The 17,750-nt window shown below is 39.7% G+C and overlaps 1 protein-coding gene across 4 annotated transcripts in view; it reads right to left on the bottom strand.

Moving 5' to 3' along the window:
• hspg2 (heparan sulfate proteoglycan 2) overlaps nt 1-17,750 on the bottom strand; it is a 530,364-nt gene that overhangs the window by 178,374 nt on the left and 334,240 nt on the right. For all 4 annotated transcript variants that reach the window (XM_060851818.1, XM_060851817.1, XM_060851815.1 and 1 more), the window contains 3 exons: nt 14,479-14,589; nt 12,886-12,986; nt 6,620-6,800 (listed from right to left, as the gene is read on the bottom strand). In XM_060851818.1, coding sequence (XP_060707801.1) covers nt 6,620-6,800; nt 12,886-12,986; nt 14,479-14,589 — 393 coding nt within the window. The remainder of the gene's footprint in view (nt 1-6,619; nt 6,801-12,885; nt 12,987-14,478; nt 14,590-17,750) is intronic.

A 17,750-nucleotide genomic window follows, 5' to 3' on the forward strand; every position in this document is an offset into this window, starting at 1 on the left:
AACCATCTCAACACAATGAATTTCACATCTGTGCAACCACTTGCAACAAACTACTCAATCTGTGTAAGCTGGACTCTGACTCTGTGCAGGATGAACAAATTGGTGATTACATAATTCAGAAAATGAAACACATCGTACATTCTCTTTACTAATTAGCCATCCTAAATAAATGATGAATGTTGCTTAAACATTTCTGTTGACCAAAAAAGTTCAAACATCTGTTACAATTGGCCCACATTCACATTTTAAGTAGAAATTCTTTGGATGCTGAAGCTGATATTGGCTCGCTCACTGGCAATAATAATTGTTGCTGAGTGACCAGTAAGGACGCCTATATTGGTACTCGCAGCTAAAACAGTGTCAAACCTTCACTAGAATATTGTCTGGTTACCAACGTTTTCCAATATAATGTGGGCAGTTTAGGGCACCCATTTTTTTAAACTGGGAAAATATACTGTTTTTTCGATATGGTGGTAATTTTAATCTAGCCCAACTGATGAAAACGGAGAGAGTTTGGTTTATTTGCTTTTTTTTAAACAAGAGACCTGCTCAATTGTATACTCCGCTACAGTCAAGCAAGAGCAATATCAGGCAGGATGTAATACTGGCACTTGGTCACATCTTGGTAGGTGAGGTTAAAGTTGCCACTTTGTACGATTTATATTTTTCTAATAAGATACACAGCATTCATCAGCACAGCTTTAATAATAGACATGGGCTATTATTTTAAATGTGAGGTATTAACCAAAGAACATGGTCCATTTTCTAACAGCAAATTTTCAGACACTCACTGTTGTGCTACCTCCCCTCATTTTGTCAACACTTCATCATCCTAATTGAATCACACTAACTGAATCACTGACTCTCAAATTTTGGCACCCAGGATATAATCTGCAGAGAGTTTCTGTTGTGCTAGTCTCTGTACAGAAAGCAGGCTGGCTCAACATTCATTGCAGTGCAGACTCAGTCCAGTATAGCTGAAGTTCAGCATTACTTTGCTCAAGGGCTCAAACAAATGTCTAATTAAAGCTTTAACAAATACATTACAGGACAATCCCTGCACCTTGAAAAGGGTTTGACGTACACAGCAAGTGAAAGTCGAGTTCTCAGTGAGCAGTGTGAAAATGGATGGCCTGCCTTTATTTTGATGCCAAGTAAATCAAATTAGCAAAATCTGTGTACAAACATTTTCTGAACCAGTTCCGGCAGGATTGATTTGTTTTTATTAGATGACAAAAAAAACCTTAATTAAGCTAGTTGGTTTTGTTAGTTTTTTTCAAATAACGAGTGCATGCAGAGTTAACTTGGGAACCTCAGTGACTACGGTAAATGCAAAATTGTGTGCAGATTCACTGGTTGGGTTTAATCAGCTCAAGACGAAGTTTGTCTCTGCTAAATTGTGAAAAGTGGTGTCAGCAACAACTGTGTAAAGCAATGCAAAAATCACCAGACCAGGGAGGGGGCCTTCTGTACTAGCAGCATCACTATCAGAACTTGCCAATTAGTCCCACTCCCCTACTTTTTCACTTTAGCCCTGCAAACGTATGTTGCAGTTCATCTACTTGTATTGCAGTGATAAAAGGCAGAAGATGGGGAAAAGATATGGATTGTCTTGCCATTTTCACACTTGGGCTCTTAGTACGTCTGTTTTTCAGTCACCAAAAGCTCATTATAAACACAAACATCAAAACAGAAATGCTAAGAAAGAAGGCGAAGCAACAAATTACTAAATTTAAATGCAAAAAGAAAGGTAAAGAAAGTAAATTGCACATCTAGAGCACTTTATCACCTCAGGATATCCTGAAGAGCCTCATAACCAAAGAGGTACAATGCAGATGTAAAGTGGGTGACAGAAAAAGTACAAACAAAAATATTTTTTCATGTTCCGGATATATTTTCGGAGTGGTTAGCAGCAGTTTATTCAGTCATGGTACCCCAGTAGATTCAAGCTTCTTTCCTAAACTCCTCTGCCCTCAACACTTTCAAAAACTTCTTTCAACCCTCTTGCTCTGCTCACAGATTGCTCCCAATTTCAGTTCCTTCTTTCATAGGTGTGAACTCTTCCTAAAGTTAAAATTCTCCGAGAGTTTATTTTACATAAGCAGACTTTAAGAAAGTCATCATTAATGGAATATTGGGTTAACAGCTTGCAGTAAAAAAAACTGTTCCTGAAATTGGAACCGGCTTTTCATTATAATAGGGGAATTGTTTTCAATATTGCTGCAAGTCTGCTGTTATTGAGAAAACCATCGGTTGCATTGCTGGAAATACATATTTAAGAATAATATATTTCATGGGGGAGCTTTAAGAACAGCCACTCTGCAAATCTTAGCTTGGAATAAGGTGTCCGGTTTCCTTGAGTAAACGTTATTCACTCAATTCTGTTCTCTGATCATAGCCCTTCACCGTGAACTATCCAGATCAAGCCAATTATGACCATTTTCAACTTTGGAGGAATCTTTGCAAATTGGGTTTGGCAAGTCAGATGTTTGTAGATTAATTTACCTTATGAACTCTTGTGCAGAATATCTAACATGACAGTCTATCTCAGCTCTGAGGGTTTGATGAAACATATTCAAATGGAGGAGTGTTCTGTTCATCTTAATGATTCAAATATGCAACAATATTCCCTTAGAGTGTGGTAATTTTTGGAATTTGGATTTCAGGATAATGCCAGGTGGGTGTTTTCTGGCAAGGGCTTCTTTTGCTAAAAAAATGCAAGATCAGACTGTCTTCCCAGAACAGTATTTAAATCCAACATTTTGTCAGAGAGCAAGTGACTAGGTCCCTGTGATTTTAATGGAAGTATGTTTATAAAGTTCAGGTTTATGACAGGTACAGTTAACACATAGAAATACTTAGTTCAAAAAAATCTAGATTAAAATTTTGAAGGACATCAATGTTGAATTTAAAAACAGGTTTAATCTTACTCTGAGCAGTAGTTCAGGAAACATGTTATCTTTGTAGTAAGGTTTCATTTTTTAAACTTCCAAACTTAATGTGAAAAAAGTTCATTGTGGCAGATTTGGAAATAATTCATTTTAATGTCATAGCTCATGGGAAATGAATCAGTTAATTAAAAACAAACAGGTGAGATAAGGGTGTGATTTCTCTAAACTCACACTTCTCTAACGGTGTCAGGAAACAGGTTGAGACTTTGCTAACGTTTCAAGTCTGGATGACTCTTCTTCGGAAATCTGATGAAGAGTCGTCTAGACTTGAAACATGAGCATGGTTTCTCTGACATGCTGTGATCACCAACATTTTTTGTTTTTAGTACAGATTTGAACAAATGCAGTAATTTGCACTAGACCGAGACTTTGTATTTTTGGAGGTTTAAAGGTCATTATAGCTATCTTCTATACTTAAGTAGCTTTTTAAAAGTTTCTTTATTTGTACAATGTTGTTATGTTGTTAAAGAAAATCTGTGTCGTTGTGTGAAAGTGTATCAGTGACTACCCACCACATTAACTAACAAAACAAACAAAAAGGATATATCAGGACAGATTTTATTCTGGGATCTGACTTGTGTGGTTCTACCCATTAGATGGGATCATCAAAATATGCACTTCTAAAATGTTATCTGCCCTTTCCTTTAACTCGTTCCCTTCACTTGCTGTAAACTTTGCATACCCAAAAAAAGGACCATTGGATTCCTGCAAAACTCTCCACAGGGGTGGAAAAGTTTAAAATTAAAGCAGGCACCCAACTTTGTTAAAGCCTCACTTCAGAAAAAGTAGCAAAATCCAATGATACCTAAAAATTGGCTACAGTTCATTTGAGTACAGGTAAACAGGCCATCAGCAGCAGGACTGACAGTTAAACAATACAGATAATTATACAATTATTGCTTTAATAAAAATACACAAGATCAGAAGAAAAAAATATTCTACAACTTATCAGATTATTTAGTAGCACCAAACAAATGGAAAACAAGCACCTTTGGAATTTGAAAACTTCATTGAAATCCTGAAGGGAAATTTCTTTCTCCTGGAGTTCACAAAGTTAACCTGAAGTTAATATGATTGTGTGATGCAGAAATCAAAAAGTCAACCCCAATAATACTATATACTAGCACATTTCAATTGGAAAGATCAGAAACAATTTTGGATTGCAGTTGGAGAAAAACAGAGGAGCTATACTGCCTTATATTCCTTGGTGTTGCTGTAGTAATTTTCGAAGCATTGAGGAAAGAAAGTCTAATTCAAGAGCAATAGAGTTCTAACCATTAAGCTGACAACACGATCCAGTGATATAACTTCTTAAAACTGTAAAACGTAGAGTATTTCAAATACTTAAATTATTAAACATAAACCAACCATTTCTACAAGATATGCTGGATCTGACAGCCTTGCGTATATATTACCAATGGGGCTGACTTCAACTTGATATCTGCTTTGACATTTTATAAGATGTGATTCTATTGCTAGTGAATAAACTTGCGTTTCCTGCTTCCAATTGTCAATTTCAATGCTAAGTAGTCACTGCAGTGTTTGGTGAAATGTTTAAAGCTGGTAATGAAATCTTCTCATGAGTGGAGTCCAGCTTTTTTCCAAAATACATATTTGAAAGCAGTCATGTGCTTTGACAGGGACAATTTTTCAAGCAGTTTCAAACAATGTTCATGATGGCTTATGAGATGGCAGATTCTCTCAGAAGCAAGGGGTCCAAAGTTGATTTTTGAATGCCAAAACAGCTCACTGCACCACCAGCATGTGACTGGTTACCTCATCAACCACAACTACCGTGGGGTCTGGACAGAGCATCAGCAGAAAGAGACCTCATACCAACGGAAAAGAACACCGACACCCACTGATACAACAGAAACACTGGGGAGGAAAAGACAGGGGGCTGAGGCACCTGCACTCTTTATAATGTAATCATCTGGACTTCAAAATAATGCTGATTTGAGAGGCTTGAAAAAAAAACATTGCAAGAAGAAAGCATGATGAGTTGAATGGCCTCACTTATGTAATATATCATGAGACCTACCAGTGTTGTTAACATTAAATGAACACTACTGGAACCGCTATGGATGTGAGAAGCATGTGCAATCCAAAGATACCCCTTCACCTTCCCCCAGCCTGGATACATGGAGTACCAAGATCACTGGCTGGTACGGTGCCTGTCATGACTCTAAGGTCTAACATTCAACTCTTTACTATCCCAGCCTCCGAAAGGAGAAGCTTTCACGTCACAATATCCCAACTTCACATTAACTGTCCAGCAAAATGATCAATTGCCCATAACTGAAGTCTGTTATAACTGGAGGCATAGCATTTTGAAAATTAAATGGCATTAGTCATGCAGCCAGTTTTTCAAACACTTGGAATTACAGAGTACCGCAGTTTGATTTTTAAGTTGATTCCACAATCCCTAACAAAAAGTGATAAATACATAAAATATACAATATGAAAATTATCTACAAGTTACAATTTGCGGTGCAAACAATGGTTATATAAGTTAAGGAGGCCAAATTAATAAAGTCAAAATATTGAAGCACGTATATTTTAGTTTTCACATTTTAAAGGGACACGAAAATTATTTTAATCACAAGATTTTCCAATGTCAAGAGCTCTGAACTCTTTAAGAAATAGAACAGTGTGAGCTAATGTATTGATGTCCACGGAACATCACAGACCATGTCACACCAGCATTCAGTTATAGTCAGATTGCAAAGCAACTATTGCATTTAGGGACAGCACAAGGTCATTCAGTCCCAACTGCCTTTACCCCCAATCATGGCTGAACTGTGCCATAAATTCTACTATCAGTTTGGTTTTGTGACTTCCCGACCTAAAAAGAAAATCTTCAGAGATTGCACTAACGCAATGACTCCTGCAGTGCTGAACTTCCCAGCAAGGTTGCTTGCTTGCCACGTTAATGGCTCCAGCTAAGCACTTTAAAGATCACCTGCAGAGATTACCTCAGCATGGTCAATGGAAGTCCACAGGTGAGAACATTATAGAAAAAATAAATCAGTTGAGAGCCTTGAGGGGCTGTTCTGTTATTTCCTCTTTACCGTGCAATTCTGACAGAATGTTAAGACTGACTTTACTGAAAGCTTTAGTAATTAGCTACCCTCTCTGAGAGCAGGCTATGTCCAAGAACTTACATCTAGCTAACACTGCATAGAAAATGCCAATCATTTGCAACCATGCTGAAGCTAACTAAAACTCTGAGCAGAACTACGAAAAATAAAATGGAGTGAATGTAAACAAAGGCACCAAGCTAAAATAAAGTCTTCAGCTTTCCCTACGAAAGCTCCTATTATTTACTAAAATCAAAATCACTCACTATAAATATTTAAATTTTATTCAATTCATCTACTGCCAGACTGTACTAAAGGGGATCAATTAAAATAAAACAGGAAAAAGTGAAGACATATTAGATTTGAAAAATCAGTATCACAGGCTGCAGGTGTAAAATTTAATTAGATGAAGCAAGGGATCAGCCCACAGCATAGCGGAAGCAAAAGGTGTAAGGAGTACAGCAGAGAGACATCAAGGCAAAAGCACAGTGCTGTTTGCAGGTCAAATGGCACAGGGAGGCAGATGTTGGAGTGCCATGCACCATGGGAGAAGAGGATGATGAGTACTTAATGGTGCAGATCACGAACCTGGTACATGTAACTCTGCTGTCCCCTCGTCCATGGCAAACATGTTGGAGCCCGTGCAGACGTAGATACCAGCGTCCTCTGGGCGAACATTGCGGATGGTCAAGATTCCATTAAAGTCCACTGCGGTGCTTGGCAGTTTACCTCCGAGCTGTCGGGTCCACACCAATGTATATGCTGGAGACTGGAAATCAAAATGAAATGTCACGGTGCAAGTATTGTCAAACATGTATCAAGTGTATAATCAATGCCACATTCACAAAACTTGTACTGGTAACAATGCCCACATTTTAAGTGAAGAATCATTATTGCATCGATTTTTTCAAATTTAAGTAACAAACAAAAATAAAGTTTGAGAAAATCAGCTGTCTCTCAGACGAAGCAAACTCAGCCTCAGAACTAGACGGCATAATCTTAGAGTGAGAGGGGAAAGATATAAAAGAGACCTAAGGGGCAGTTTTTTCATGTAGAGGGTGGTACATGTATGGAATGAGCTGCCAGAGCATGTGGTGGAGGCTGGTACAATTGCAACATTTAAGAGGCATTTGGAGGGGTATATGAGTAGGAAGGGTTTGGAGGGATACGGACTGGGTGCTGGCAGGTGGGACTAGATTGGGTTGGGATATCTGGTCGGCATGGATGGGTTGGACCGAAGGGTCTATTTCCATGCTGTACATCTCTCTGACTCTATGACATAGGGTCAAGCCCAACTTCAAAGATTTGATCTGAAAATTTAGGCTAACATCAAGAGTGCAGCGCTGGAGCAGTATGACACTGTCCGAGATGCTGCCTTATAAATACACTGTTTTCCCTCTCAAATACCTCAACTAGTTCTCACAGCACTGTTGAACAAACTAGAGATTCAAATACTACTTCCAAAAGGAATGCAATGTGGTCATTAGCTAACTGCTCTTTGGGGCATCTGAATACATTTAAATTAGCTGCTACAACTTTCTAATAGTGACTACACTTAAAAAGTACTTGGGACAGCCCAAGGATGTGAAAGGTGCCATGTAATTTTTTTTAACACTTTATTCCTATTCCAACAATTGCTCTCTACTGCTCAAGTCTCGAGCAATTGTCCTACTTGTAACTTATCTGAAGGACAACTTATTCAGTGTTTCTGTGTACTTTTTACCATCAGTACTTAGCAGAGTTTGCAAGAAGCTTCCCAAACAACACTGAATATCAAACTAACATTAGTGCTTTTCAGTTTGCGAATGCAAGATGTAAAGGTAAAACATCTGGGTGATTTTCATGTTTTACCAAGTCTGGCACCCATAAATAATTTTATTCAAGCCTTTTGCACTGAAGCCTGCTCAGTGGCCAGGATAACTAGCAGGAAGCACAGTGTTCTGTATCCATAAAGGCTGCACTCAGTCAGAATGGTGACTTTGTTGATGTGTCTGCATGCAATTATATATGTTGTGGAGGTGCCGGTGTTGGACTGGGGTGGACAAAGTTAAAAATCACACAACACCAGGTTATAGCTGGCTACATGGTGAAGGAGCAGTGATCTGAAAGCTTGTACTTTCAAATAAACCTGTTGGACTACAACCTGGTGTTGTGTGATATTTAACTGCAATTATATATACCTCATGGTAGAGGTCATATAATTACAGCAGACCAGGAAAGAGTCTGCATACTGATCTGAACACAAAAGAACATTTCAAGAAGAAGCTCACTTCACGTAGCCATTAGTTATGGGAGAGCAAAATTCCAGAAAAGAACCCATCGAATTATTTTGCCTCTTGTTGATCATTTCTGTTTTTCTCTCTCTATCTCTAACTAGTGCTGGGAGAATGAATGACTAATTTCCAAGAAACCAATTAGATTTAACTATTCTTAATTAGTTGCACAAGTTGCACAATACTCTACGCACATTCGCACTCTCTGACCACATAGATATACATAGGCTGGGTCCTAACACTAATGCATATAAGATAAAGTCCTTAGTACAGTCATGACTCATGTCTTAACATGGTAGTATTTCCCAAATTATTGTATTAATATTCAAAATCAAATTTTGATATACTTAGCAATCTTGCCAATTGCTAAGTCACACTTTCAGAAACTGTTTTGTCCAGTAAATCAGCAGATGCAGCAAGAAGATGGACTGGGAAAAGGACAAGAAATTCACAAATGAACATTGCAAAGGCAAAGCTGACAACGGGAAACGGACTGTAGACAATGATCTCTGATGGGACACAGAGAAAATTAATCAAGATGTAATCCTGAGCTGCAAAGATCTCAGCACTGACGTTGCCATTACTGTGGCAAACAATCCTATCCAGCAGAGAGGAGAAATCACAGCATAGGGCCTCAGCCCATGGGGCAACATTAACTTGCTTCAGTTTCTTGGTCTAAACTGAAAAGAAAGCTCCTGAAAATGGAAGGAACTTCCATTTCCACTGCATTTATGTTGTAGCCTATGAAAACCAATCGGAATTAAAGTGTTAAAAAAAATGGAATCAATTTGGAAATTTAAATTCATAAACGTTTGAAGAGGGGCTTGGGTGAAAACATGATTTTTAAGCTAAGATCTCTGCTCTTCACCCTGTATCTACAATACCAAACATCAGCCCAGATCTGAAGGCAGTCCTTATTAACATCGGTACGTTATCACTGCAGAGTCCACTCTAACCCAACACAGCATGCCACTGTGGTTAAACAGCTTTTCAGTTAAAAAAATGTATGTAAGTGTGCATGACAGAAAGTCCTAACTCATGCTCTTAAAGTACACCACACAAAAGAGTTGCTTAAATATGTCACATTCCCTTTAATAGCTGGAATTCCTGTTTTATTGGTGATCAGCAGCGAGTTTGGCACAAACTGCACTTGTTTAAAAATCCTTTTCTTCATCCCCTTCCATATTCACATTTCCACTCAAACACATGCTCATCTCAAAGCACAAAATCAGCCATGAATCAGCACAATTAGTGTAGAAACAAATTTTCTCTCCTGTAGACTGGAACTGCTATCATGTTAGGAGTTTAAGGCAAGTTGGATGACTGGGTGTTAGTGGGGTAGCACATTGGGGCCAGTGACCATTATTCGATGAAAATAGTTTAGATTAGATTAGATTAGATTGCTTACAGTGTGGAAACAGGTCCTTCGGCCCAACAAGTCCACACTGACCCGCCGAAGCGCAACCCACCCATACTCCTACATTTACCCCTTACCTAACACTACGGGCAATTTAGCATAGCCAATTCACCTGACCCGCACATCTTTGGACTGTGGGAGGAAACCGGAGCACCCGGAGGAAACCCACGCAGACACGGGGAGAATGTGCAAACTCCACACAGTCAGTCACCTGAGTCGGGAATTGAATCCAGGTCTCAGGCGCTGTGAGGCAGCAGTGCTAACCACTGTGCCACCGTCCCGCCATTGTTGGAAAAGGATAGATTGGACCTACAAGTTGAAGTTCTAAATTGAAGGAAGGCAAATTTTGACAGTTAATAGGCAAGAACTTGCAAAAGTTGACTGAGGGCAGATATTCACAGGTAAAGGGATGGCTGGAAAATGGGAAGCCTTCAAAAATGAGATAACGAGAGTCCAGAGATAGTATGTTCTGGTTGGGGTGAAGGACAAGGCTAGTAGGTGTAGGAAATGCTGGATGACTGGAGAAATTGAGGTTTTGGTCAAGAATAAAAAGGAAGCATATGTCAGGTATGGTCAGCAGGGATCAAGTGAATCCCTCGAAGAGTATAAAGGCAGCAAGAGTATGCTTAACATGGAAGTCAGGAGGGCAGAAGGTTTAGGAGATAGCTTTGGCTTTATCATGTTATTCCAATGATTTAGTTTGTCTCCAGCACCACCTTATTTTTAATTATTTGTAATTATCTCTGACTCACTTAATCAGATTATAGGTCATCCCTTTGTTCACAATGTCTAACACTCATGGTCACTTGCAGAGACTTCATTCTTCACTCACGCCAGCTGGATGATCTTTTGAGCTCTCTGCCCTTGAGCTCTCTGTCTATAAACTCTAAACCTGTGTGCTCATTTCTCTCACCACACCTGATGAAGGGCTGTGCTCTGAGAGCTTGTGATTTCATATAGATTCGTTGGACTATAACCTTGTCCACCCCAGTCCAACACCAGTACCTCCACACAATGTATCATCAATCGCCACAGGTGAGGTACCAGAAGACTGGAGGTTGGCTAAAATGGTACCACTTTTTTAAAAAGGTGGTAAATAAAAGCCAGGGAACTATTGACTAGTGAGCCTGACATCATTGGTGGGCAAGTTGTTGGAGGGGATTCTGAGGTGCAGGATTTACATGTCTTTGGAAAGGCAAGAACTGATTAGGAATAGTTGAAAAGGTGTTGCTGGTTAAAGCACAGCAGGTTAGGCAGCATCCAAGGAATAGGAAATTCGACGTTTCGGGCATAAGCCATTCATCAGGAATGTTAGGGATAGTCAACATGGCTTTGTGTGTGGGAAATCGAGTCTCACTGACTTAATTGAGTGTTTTGAAGAAGTAGTGAAGAGGATTGATGAGGGCGTCGTGATCTAAATGGACTTCAATAAGGCATTCAACAAGGTTCCTCACGGGAGATCAGTCAGCAAGGTTAGATTACATGGAACATAGGGAAAACCAGCAATTCTAATGCAGAACTGGCTTGAAGGTCAAAGACAGAGAGTGGCAGTGGAGCAGTTGTTTTTCAGACTGGAGACCTGTGAGCAGTGGTGTGCCACAAGGATCTGTGCTGGGTCCATTGCTTTTTGACACTTACATAAATGGCTTGGATATCAAGATAGGAGGTATGGTTAGTAAGTTTGCACGTCACCAAAATTGGAGGTGTAGTGAACAGTGAATAAAGTTACCTCAGAATACAACAGGACCTTGACCAGATAGGCCAAATGGGCCAAGAAGTGGCGGATGGAGTTTAATTTACGTCAACGTGAAGTGATTCATTTTGGAAAGGCAATTATGGCAGGACTTACACACTTTGCTGCTGAACAAAGAGACCTTGGAGTGTAGGTTCATAGTTCCTTGCAAGTGGAGTCCCAGGTAGACAGCCTAGTGAAGAAGGCATTTGGTATGCTTGCCTGCATTGGTCAATGCATTGAGTACAGGAGTTGGGAGGTCATGTTGCGACTGTACAGGACACTGCTTAGGCTACTTTTGGAATACTGCATGCAATTTTGGCCTCCCTACTACAGGATGGATGTTGTGGAACTTGAAAGCGTTCAGAAAAGACTTACAAGGATATTACCAGGGGTGGAAGGTTTGAGCTATAGGGAGAGGCTGAATTGACTGGGGTTATTTTCTATTGAGTTTCAGAGGCTGAGGAGTGACCTTAGAAAGTCATGAGGAGTATGTATAGAGTCAACAGCCAAGTTCTTTTTTTCCGAGATGAGTCCAAAATTAGAGGGCATATGTTTAAGATGAGACGGGAAAATTTAAAAGGGACCCAAGGGGCAACTTTTTTCATGTAGAAGGTGGGGTGTGTATGGAATGAGCTGCCAGAGGAAGTGGTGGAGACCGATACAATTACAGCATTTAAAATGCATCTAGGTGGATATATGAATAGGAAGGATTGAGAGGTTTGTGGAGATGTATGTGGGGGAGGGTGTGTGACGGTGGGGAAGTGTGCTGGCAAATTGGACTGGACTAATTTAGGATATCTGATCAGCATGGAAGAGTTGGATCAAAGGGTTTATTTCCATGCTGCACATCTCCATAAATCCGTGATTAATTTTAAAGAGTGACAACTCAATGCAGTTGGATTCAACAACTGCAAATGGGCTTCAATTCAGAGGAATAAGGCTTTTAAAACTCTGCCAATTCACCACTTGAGGCTAACCAGATTTTAAATAACCAAAAATTACTTAAAATGTATTCAAAACTATTTTCCTGCTATATTGAGGTACAGTGGTCAGTCCCTCAGTAAATTAAGAAAATGCATTCAGAACTTGCTGTTTAGTGTTCAAAGCCCAGTTTAATTTCTGCAGTCACCGTGAAGTCCTGAAAGCAAGTGCAATTATTGGATCATCCTGTTCACGATTAATTCATGGTCTGTTTTGAGAGGGAGGGCTGTTTTTAGCATAGCATTGTTTAAACTAAGGCAAAAGACCACAAAATCTCTAGTAGTGCTGACAGAAATTCTTTCATCTTTTGTGCCATTTATGTAATAACTGGACGAATTGTGTCAACACAAGAAATGAATCAGATAGAAACTCTACGCCATTACCCATTGCAGCTTTGTTTGAGCACCAGGTTATCACACTGACTATGGACCAGCTGTGGGATTATTACCTGACTCTTTGCTGTGCAGATAAAATTAACAGTGACACCAGATCTCACTGTCTGTCGTCTCGGTTCTTCCACAGTCACGGTTATGGCTTTGAAAGAGGGGACTGAGGATAAAACAAGGAGAAGTACATGAAAGATACATCTGTATATCTTCAGCCAGAGCAGCAACATCAACACAATATAAAGGTCCCATTTGAAAACAATCAGCAAAAACATAATCGTTTGCATTTGGCGGATCTGAAGTTGTAAATAATTTTCAAACAAAGAAAAGTCTTTCATGCAAAGGGAAAAGGAATTACAATGGAATCAAACCACATCAGAAAACATTACTCTGTTCCAGTTTATGTGAGTACGAAGCAAACCTCGTAATGAAGAATGATGCTGTCATTTGGAAATAAGTCTAGCAGAGTTCAAATCATCCCACATTGCGCATTCTCTGATATTTATTAATTCAAATTAATTTCATGCACAAGAAAATGTAATTCATCCATTTACCAAATTAATAAATTTAAGTAAACCACCATAAGAAGCCTTTTGTATTCAAACAAAAATGGAATTAATAAATGCTTTAAACCAAGTCACTTCTGGTTAGGAGCAGTGAACTATTCTCTTTGAAAAATAGCTTTAATATGCCTGTCTCGGAGTGCACATCACAGGTTCTCCCCTGATTTTATTGAAATGCTGTTTTGAAACCACTAAGATGAAAGGACTGAGTGAACAAGTGAACTACCTCTGAAATAAATACCAAGGTTCACCGGACTGAATACAGAATTGTAATTTGAGGAGAGATTCGATAGACTGGGCCTGTATTCACTTTAAAATAATGAAAGGGGAACTCATGGAAATGTATAAAACTCTGACAGGGCTGGGCAGAGATATTGCTCCCCTTGGTTGAGGGAAGGGTCTAAAGTGAGAGGTCACAATTTCAGGACAGAGGTCTATTTTGAACTGAGATGAGGAGAACTTTTCTCACAGAGGAGATGGTGTTTCTCAGAGAAGGCTTTGGGGAAATCTATTTTAGAAATGAATAGATTAATTTTGAGGCACTAACTGCATTGAGGTGTAAGAGGAGACAATGGGAATATGCTTTTCCGATAGAGGATCAGCCACAATCATCTTGAATGACTAAGCAGATTCGATAAGCTGAATAGCCTGCATCTGCTCCCGTTGTCTATGTTTCAGCATTTCTAAATTCTAGGTGGAGCAGCAGCTCCTCACAAATACTGTCTCTTCCTCTGATGAGTCCCTCTCGAGAGTGAATTTTCAGGAACACTTTGAGAACGATAGGGATGAATTTGTTCACCATTCCACCCTATCCTGCACTCTAGGTGCTAATACACATATTTCTCATGAAACAGCACATTTACTTCAAGCACAGATGACTGTCTTCTTCAAAGTAATTAGGGTGCAAGAAAGTAGGGAAAACTATCAAATGTTGGAGATGAAACAGAGGTGCTGGACTCCAACAAGAGTTTTAGTCACCTGGGGACTATGAAAATGAGAGACATAGATATTGAATTATTTCTTCGCTACACCAACTTCAGAGTATAACTTCACTGGATTTTGATGTAGATTTGCAGTTGTTTCTGGACTCACCAGTAACTATGATTTCAGACTGACTTGAATTGGTGCTTTGCATATTCCGACAAGTACACACGTAAATTCCAGCATCAGATGATTTAATTTCTCGAATCACCAGCTCTTCACCTGGGAGAGAAGAAGTCAGAGTAAGTATTAATCATGCCTTTTAGGGAAATGTAAATGGTTTGTTCTTAAAAATTCATTCAGCTGCACACTACTAACAGTCAATGGATGCAGCTGGTAACATAATCAAATTTCATGTTATGTTTATTCTTTACAACAACGATAAATAGCTTCAGTAAAAATCAGCACTGCAAGTTTGCTAGTACTTAGAACTGTATCTGCCCTGGCAACACAAAAATGATCACAAGTTGCATCATTAAAGCTAAAAACCTTACATGCTCCACATGAATTCTGTGTACTTCTTTTCAAGTTTGTCCTTTTAAGAAGTTAAATATGAACTCCAGTTATCACCTCTTAATCCTGGATTGTTCAATCAAGTGTTATATAAATGTGATCGAAAGAAGTGGACTAGCAAATCCCTTAGAGCATAGAATCTTTAATAAACACAAGTGAAACAATTCTGACCAAAATGAATACACTGTTTGTAAGTGGAATCCAATGCTTAAGCAAAATTATTGCAATATTAACAGCAATACCTATACCTATAATCACAATAGCTAATATCAAATACCAATGGGGAAAAAAAAACATCCTTTGTGACAACTAAGGCTTAAGTAAATCACTCTTTAGTTATGAAATAGAGATGTCACTCTCTAATAATTCAGATATTTATCCTGAACTAAAAAGTGATCACCAAACTAACTGTCTTCTATACAAGCTTCAAAAATTATCTCTGGCTTTGGGCTGCCATTAATTGTTCCTTCTATACTGGGTCTAAAGTCCTGATTGGTTTAAAATGGCAGAGGGTAAAACTGAGCCTTAACAAGATTGATACAATAGGTACATACTATATTGACCAGCTTGACATTATAACTAACACTGTCAGGAACCAGAAATGACATGTCTGCCTCCATTGGGATCTGAAGCTAGATTCCACATCTGTAACTTTCTAACTTTTCGCATCATCAGGCTGGGGAAGATCAACATAGTTTCCAGCATTAAGTCTTTCAGAACCACAATGCAACACATGATAATACAGGAACATCCTACAACCCTCACAATGGAGTGTGAACCCAAGTCATCTGGAATTGATGGATTTAGAGATGAAGGATGCCTTAACTGCATGTCAGAGATCCAGGATTTCAGAATTTCCCACAGTATGTAGGCCAGCTCATCATGAACATGCACAGTATGTTATTGTAAAAACCCACCTTATTCAAGTGAATAACAAGAAAAGGCTGAAAAGAGCAGTGGAGGTGGTCTGAAATGAATGTGTTTCAATGTAAGAGGTAGAAATAGGCAAGCTAGATGAATTTAGGGCTTCGGTGACGACTTGGAACTATGACATTATTGCAATTATGGAGAAGTGGCTGAAAGAGGGACAGGACTGGCAGCTGAACATCCCAAGGATTTACAGGTTTCTGGTGTGATAAAAAGGGATGGGGAAGTTGCATTACTAAGGTAGGATACATCAGAAGACTTGGGCAGTGAGGCAATAATGAGCAGAACTCAGGAATAGCAAAGGTGAAATCACAATGCGGGGGATACTCTACAGGCCACCCAACAGCCAGAGGGGGACGGAGGAAAGAACACGTAGACAGATTTTGAAAAGACGTAAAAACAGCAGGGTTGTGATGGTGGGGGATTTTAATTTCCCCAGTGTTGACTGGGACTCACTTGGTGCTAGGGATTTGGATAGGGCAGGATTTGGAAGGACCATTCAGGAGGGTTTCTTGACACAATACGTAAACAGTCCAACTAGGGAAGGGTTTATACTGGACCTGGTTTTGGGAAATGAGCCCAGTCAGGTGACTGAAGTTTTAGTGAGGGTGCATTTAGGGAGTAGTGTCCATAATACCTGAGTTTCAAGATACTCATGGATAGGAATAACAGCAGTCCTCAGCTGAAAGTGTTAAATTGAGGGAAGGAGAACGACAACACTATTAGGCAGGAAATGGAGAACTTTGATTGGATACAGCTATTTGAGGGTAAATCCACATCATATATATGAGAGTATTTCAAATGGCAGTTTAGATTAGATTAGATTCCCTACAGTGTGGAAACAGGTCCTTTGGTCCAACCAGTCCACACCGACCCTCCAAAGAGTAACCCATCCAGACCTATTTCCATCTGACCTATGCACCTAACACTATGAACAATTTAGCATGGCCAATTCACCCGATCTGCATGTCTTTGGACTATGGGAGGAAACCGGAACACCCGAAGGAAACCCACGCAGACATGGGGAGAATGTGCAAATTCCACACAGTCAGTCAGTCACCTGAGGCTAGAATTGAACCTGGGACCCTGGTGCTGTGAGGCTGCAGCCACCGTGCCGCCCAGTGTTAAGAGTTCAGGAGCGAGAATGAAAGATAGGTATGGCAAAGTACATGAACTGTGGATAACCAGGCACGTTATGATCTTGGTCAAAAAGGAAAAGGAAGCATATGTAAGGTCTAGGAGGATGGGAACTGGCGAAGCCCTTGAAGTATTTCAGGAAAGTAGGAAACAACTTAAACAAGGAATAAGAAGGGCTTAAATGGGGACATGAAAAGGTGTTAGCGAACAATTTTAAGGGGAATCCCAAAGGCTTTTGTACATATATAAAGAGCAAGAGGGTAGCCAGGGAAAGGGTTGGCCCACTCAAGGACAAAGGGAATCTATGTGTGGAGCCAGAAGAGGGAACGGAGATCCTAAATGTGATGGCATTCACCCAAGAGAAGAAATTGGTGGACGATAATCTTAGGGAAGTGAGTGTCACATTTCTAAAAGAGATGTGTTTAATAGAGATGTGCAAGGCAAGTTCTTCACAAAAAGGGTGGTGAGTGCCTGTAACGTGCTGCCAGAGGTGGTGGTGGAGGCAGACACAATAGCAGCATTCAAGTAGCACCTGGACGAATACATGAATAGGAAGGGAGTAGAGGGATACAGATCCTGCAAGCGACAACAATTTTAGTGTGGTAGGGCAAAATGTGTCGGTGCAGGTTTTGAGGGCCGATCGCAATTGTTCTTTGCTGCATTGTTTTTTGTTCTTTTGTTTTTTGAATCAGGATACAACCTGCAAATGACTGAATTTTGAGTGCTCTTAGATACAGAATGAAATGTTAACTAATTATTGATCTCCCACAAAGTATAAAAACCCCCACACATGCACTGCTTAGTAA

Source organism: Hemiscyllium ocellatum, chromosome 37, assembly GCF_020745735.1.
Source record: "Hemiscyllium ocellatum isolate sHemOce1 chromosome 37, sHemOce1.pat.X.cur, whole genome shotgun sequence".
Lineage (NCBI taxonomy): Eukaryota > Metazoa > Chordata > Chondrichthyes > Orectolobiformes > Hemiscylliidae > Hemiscyllium > Hemiscyllium ocellatum.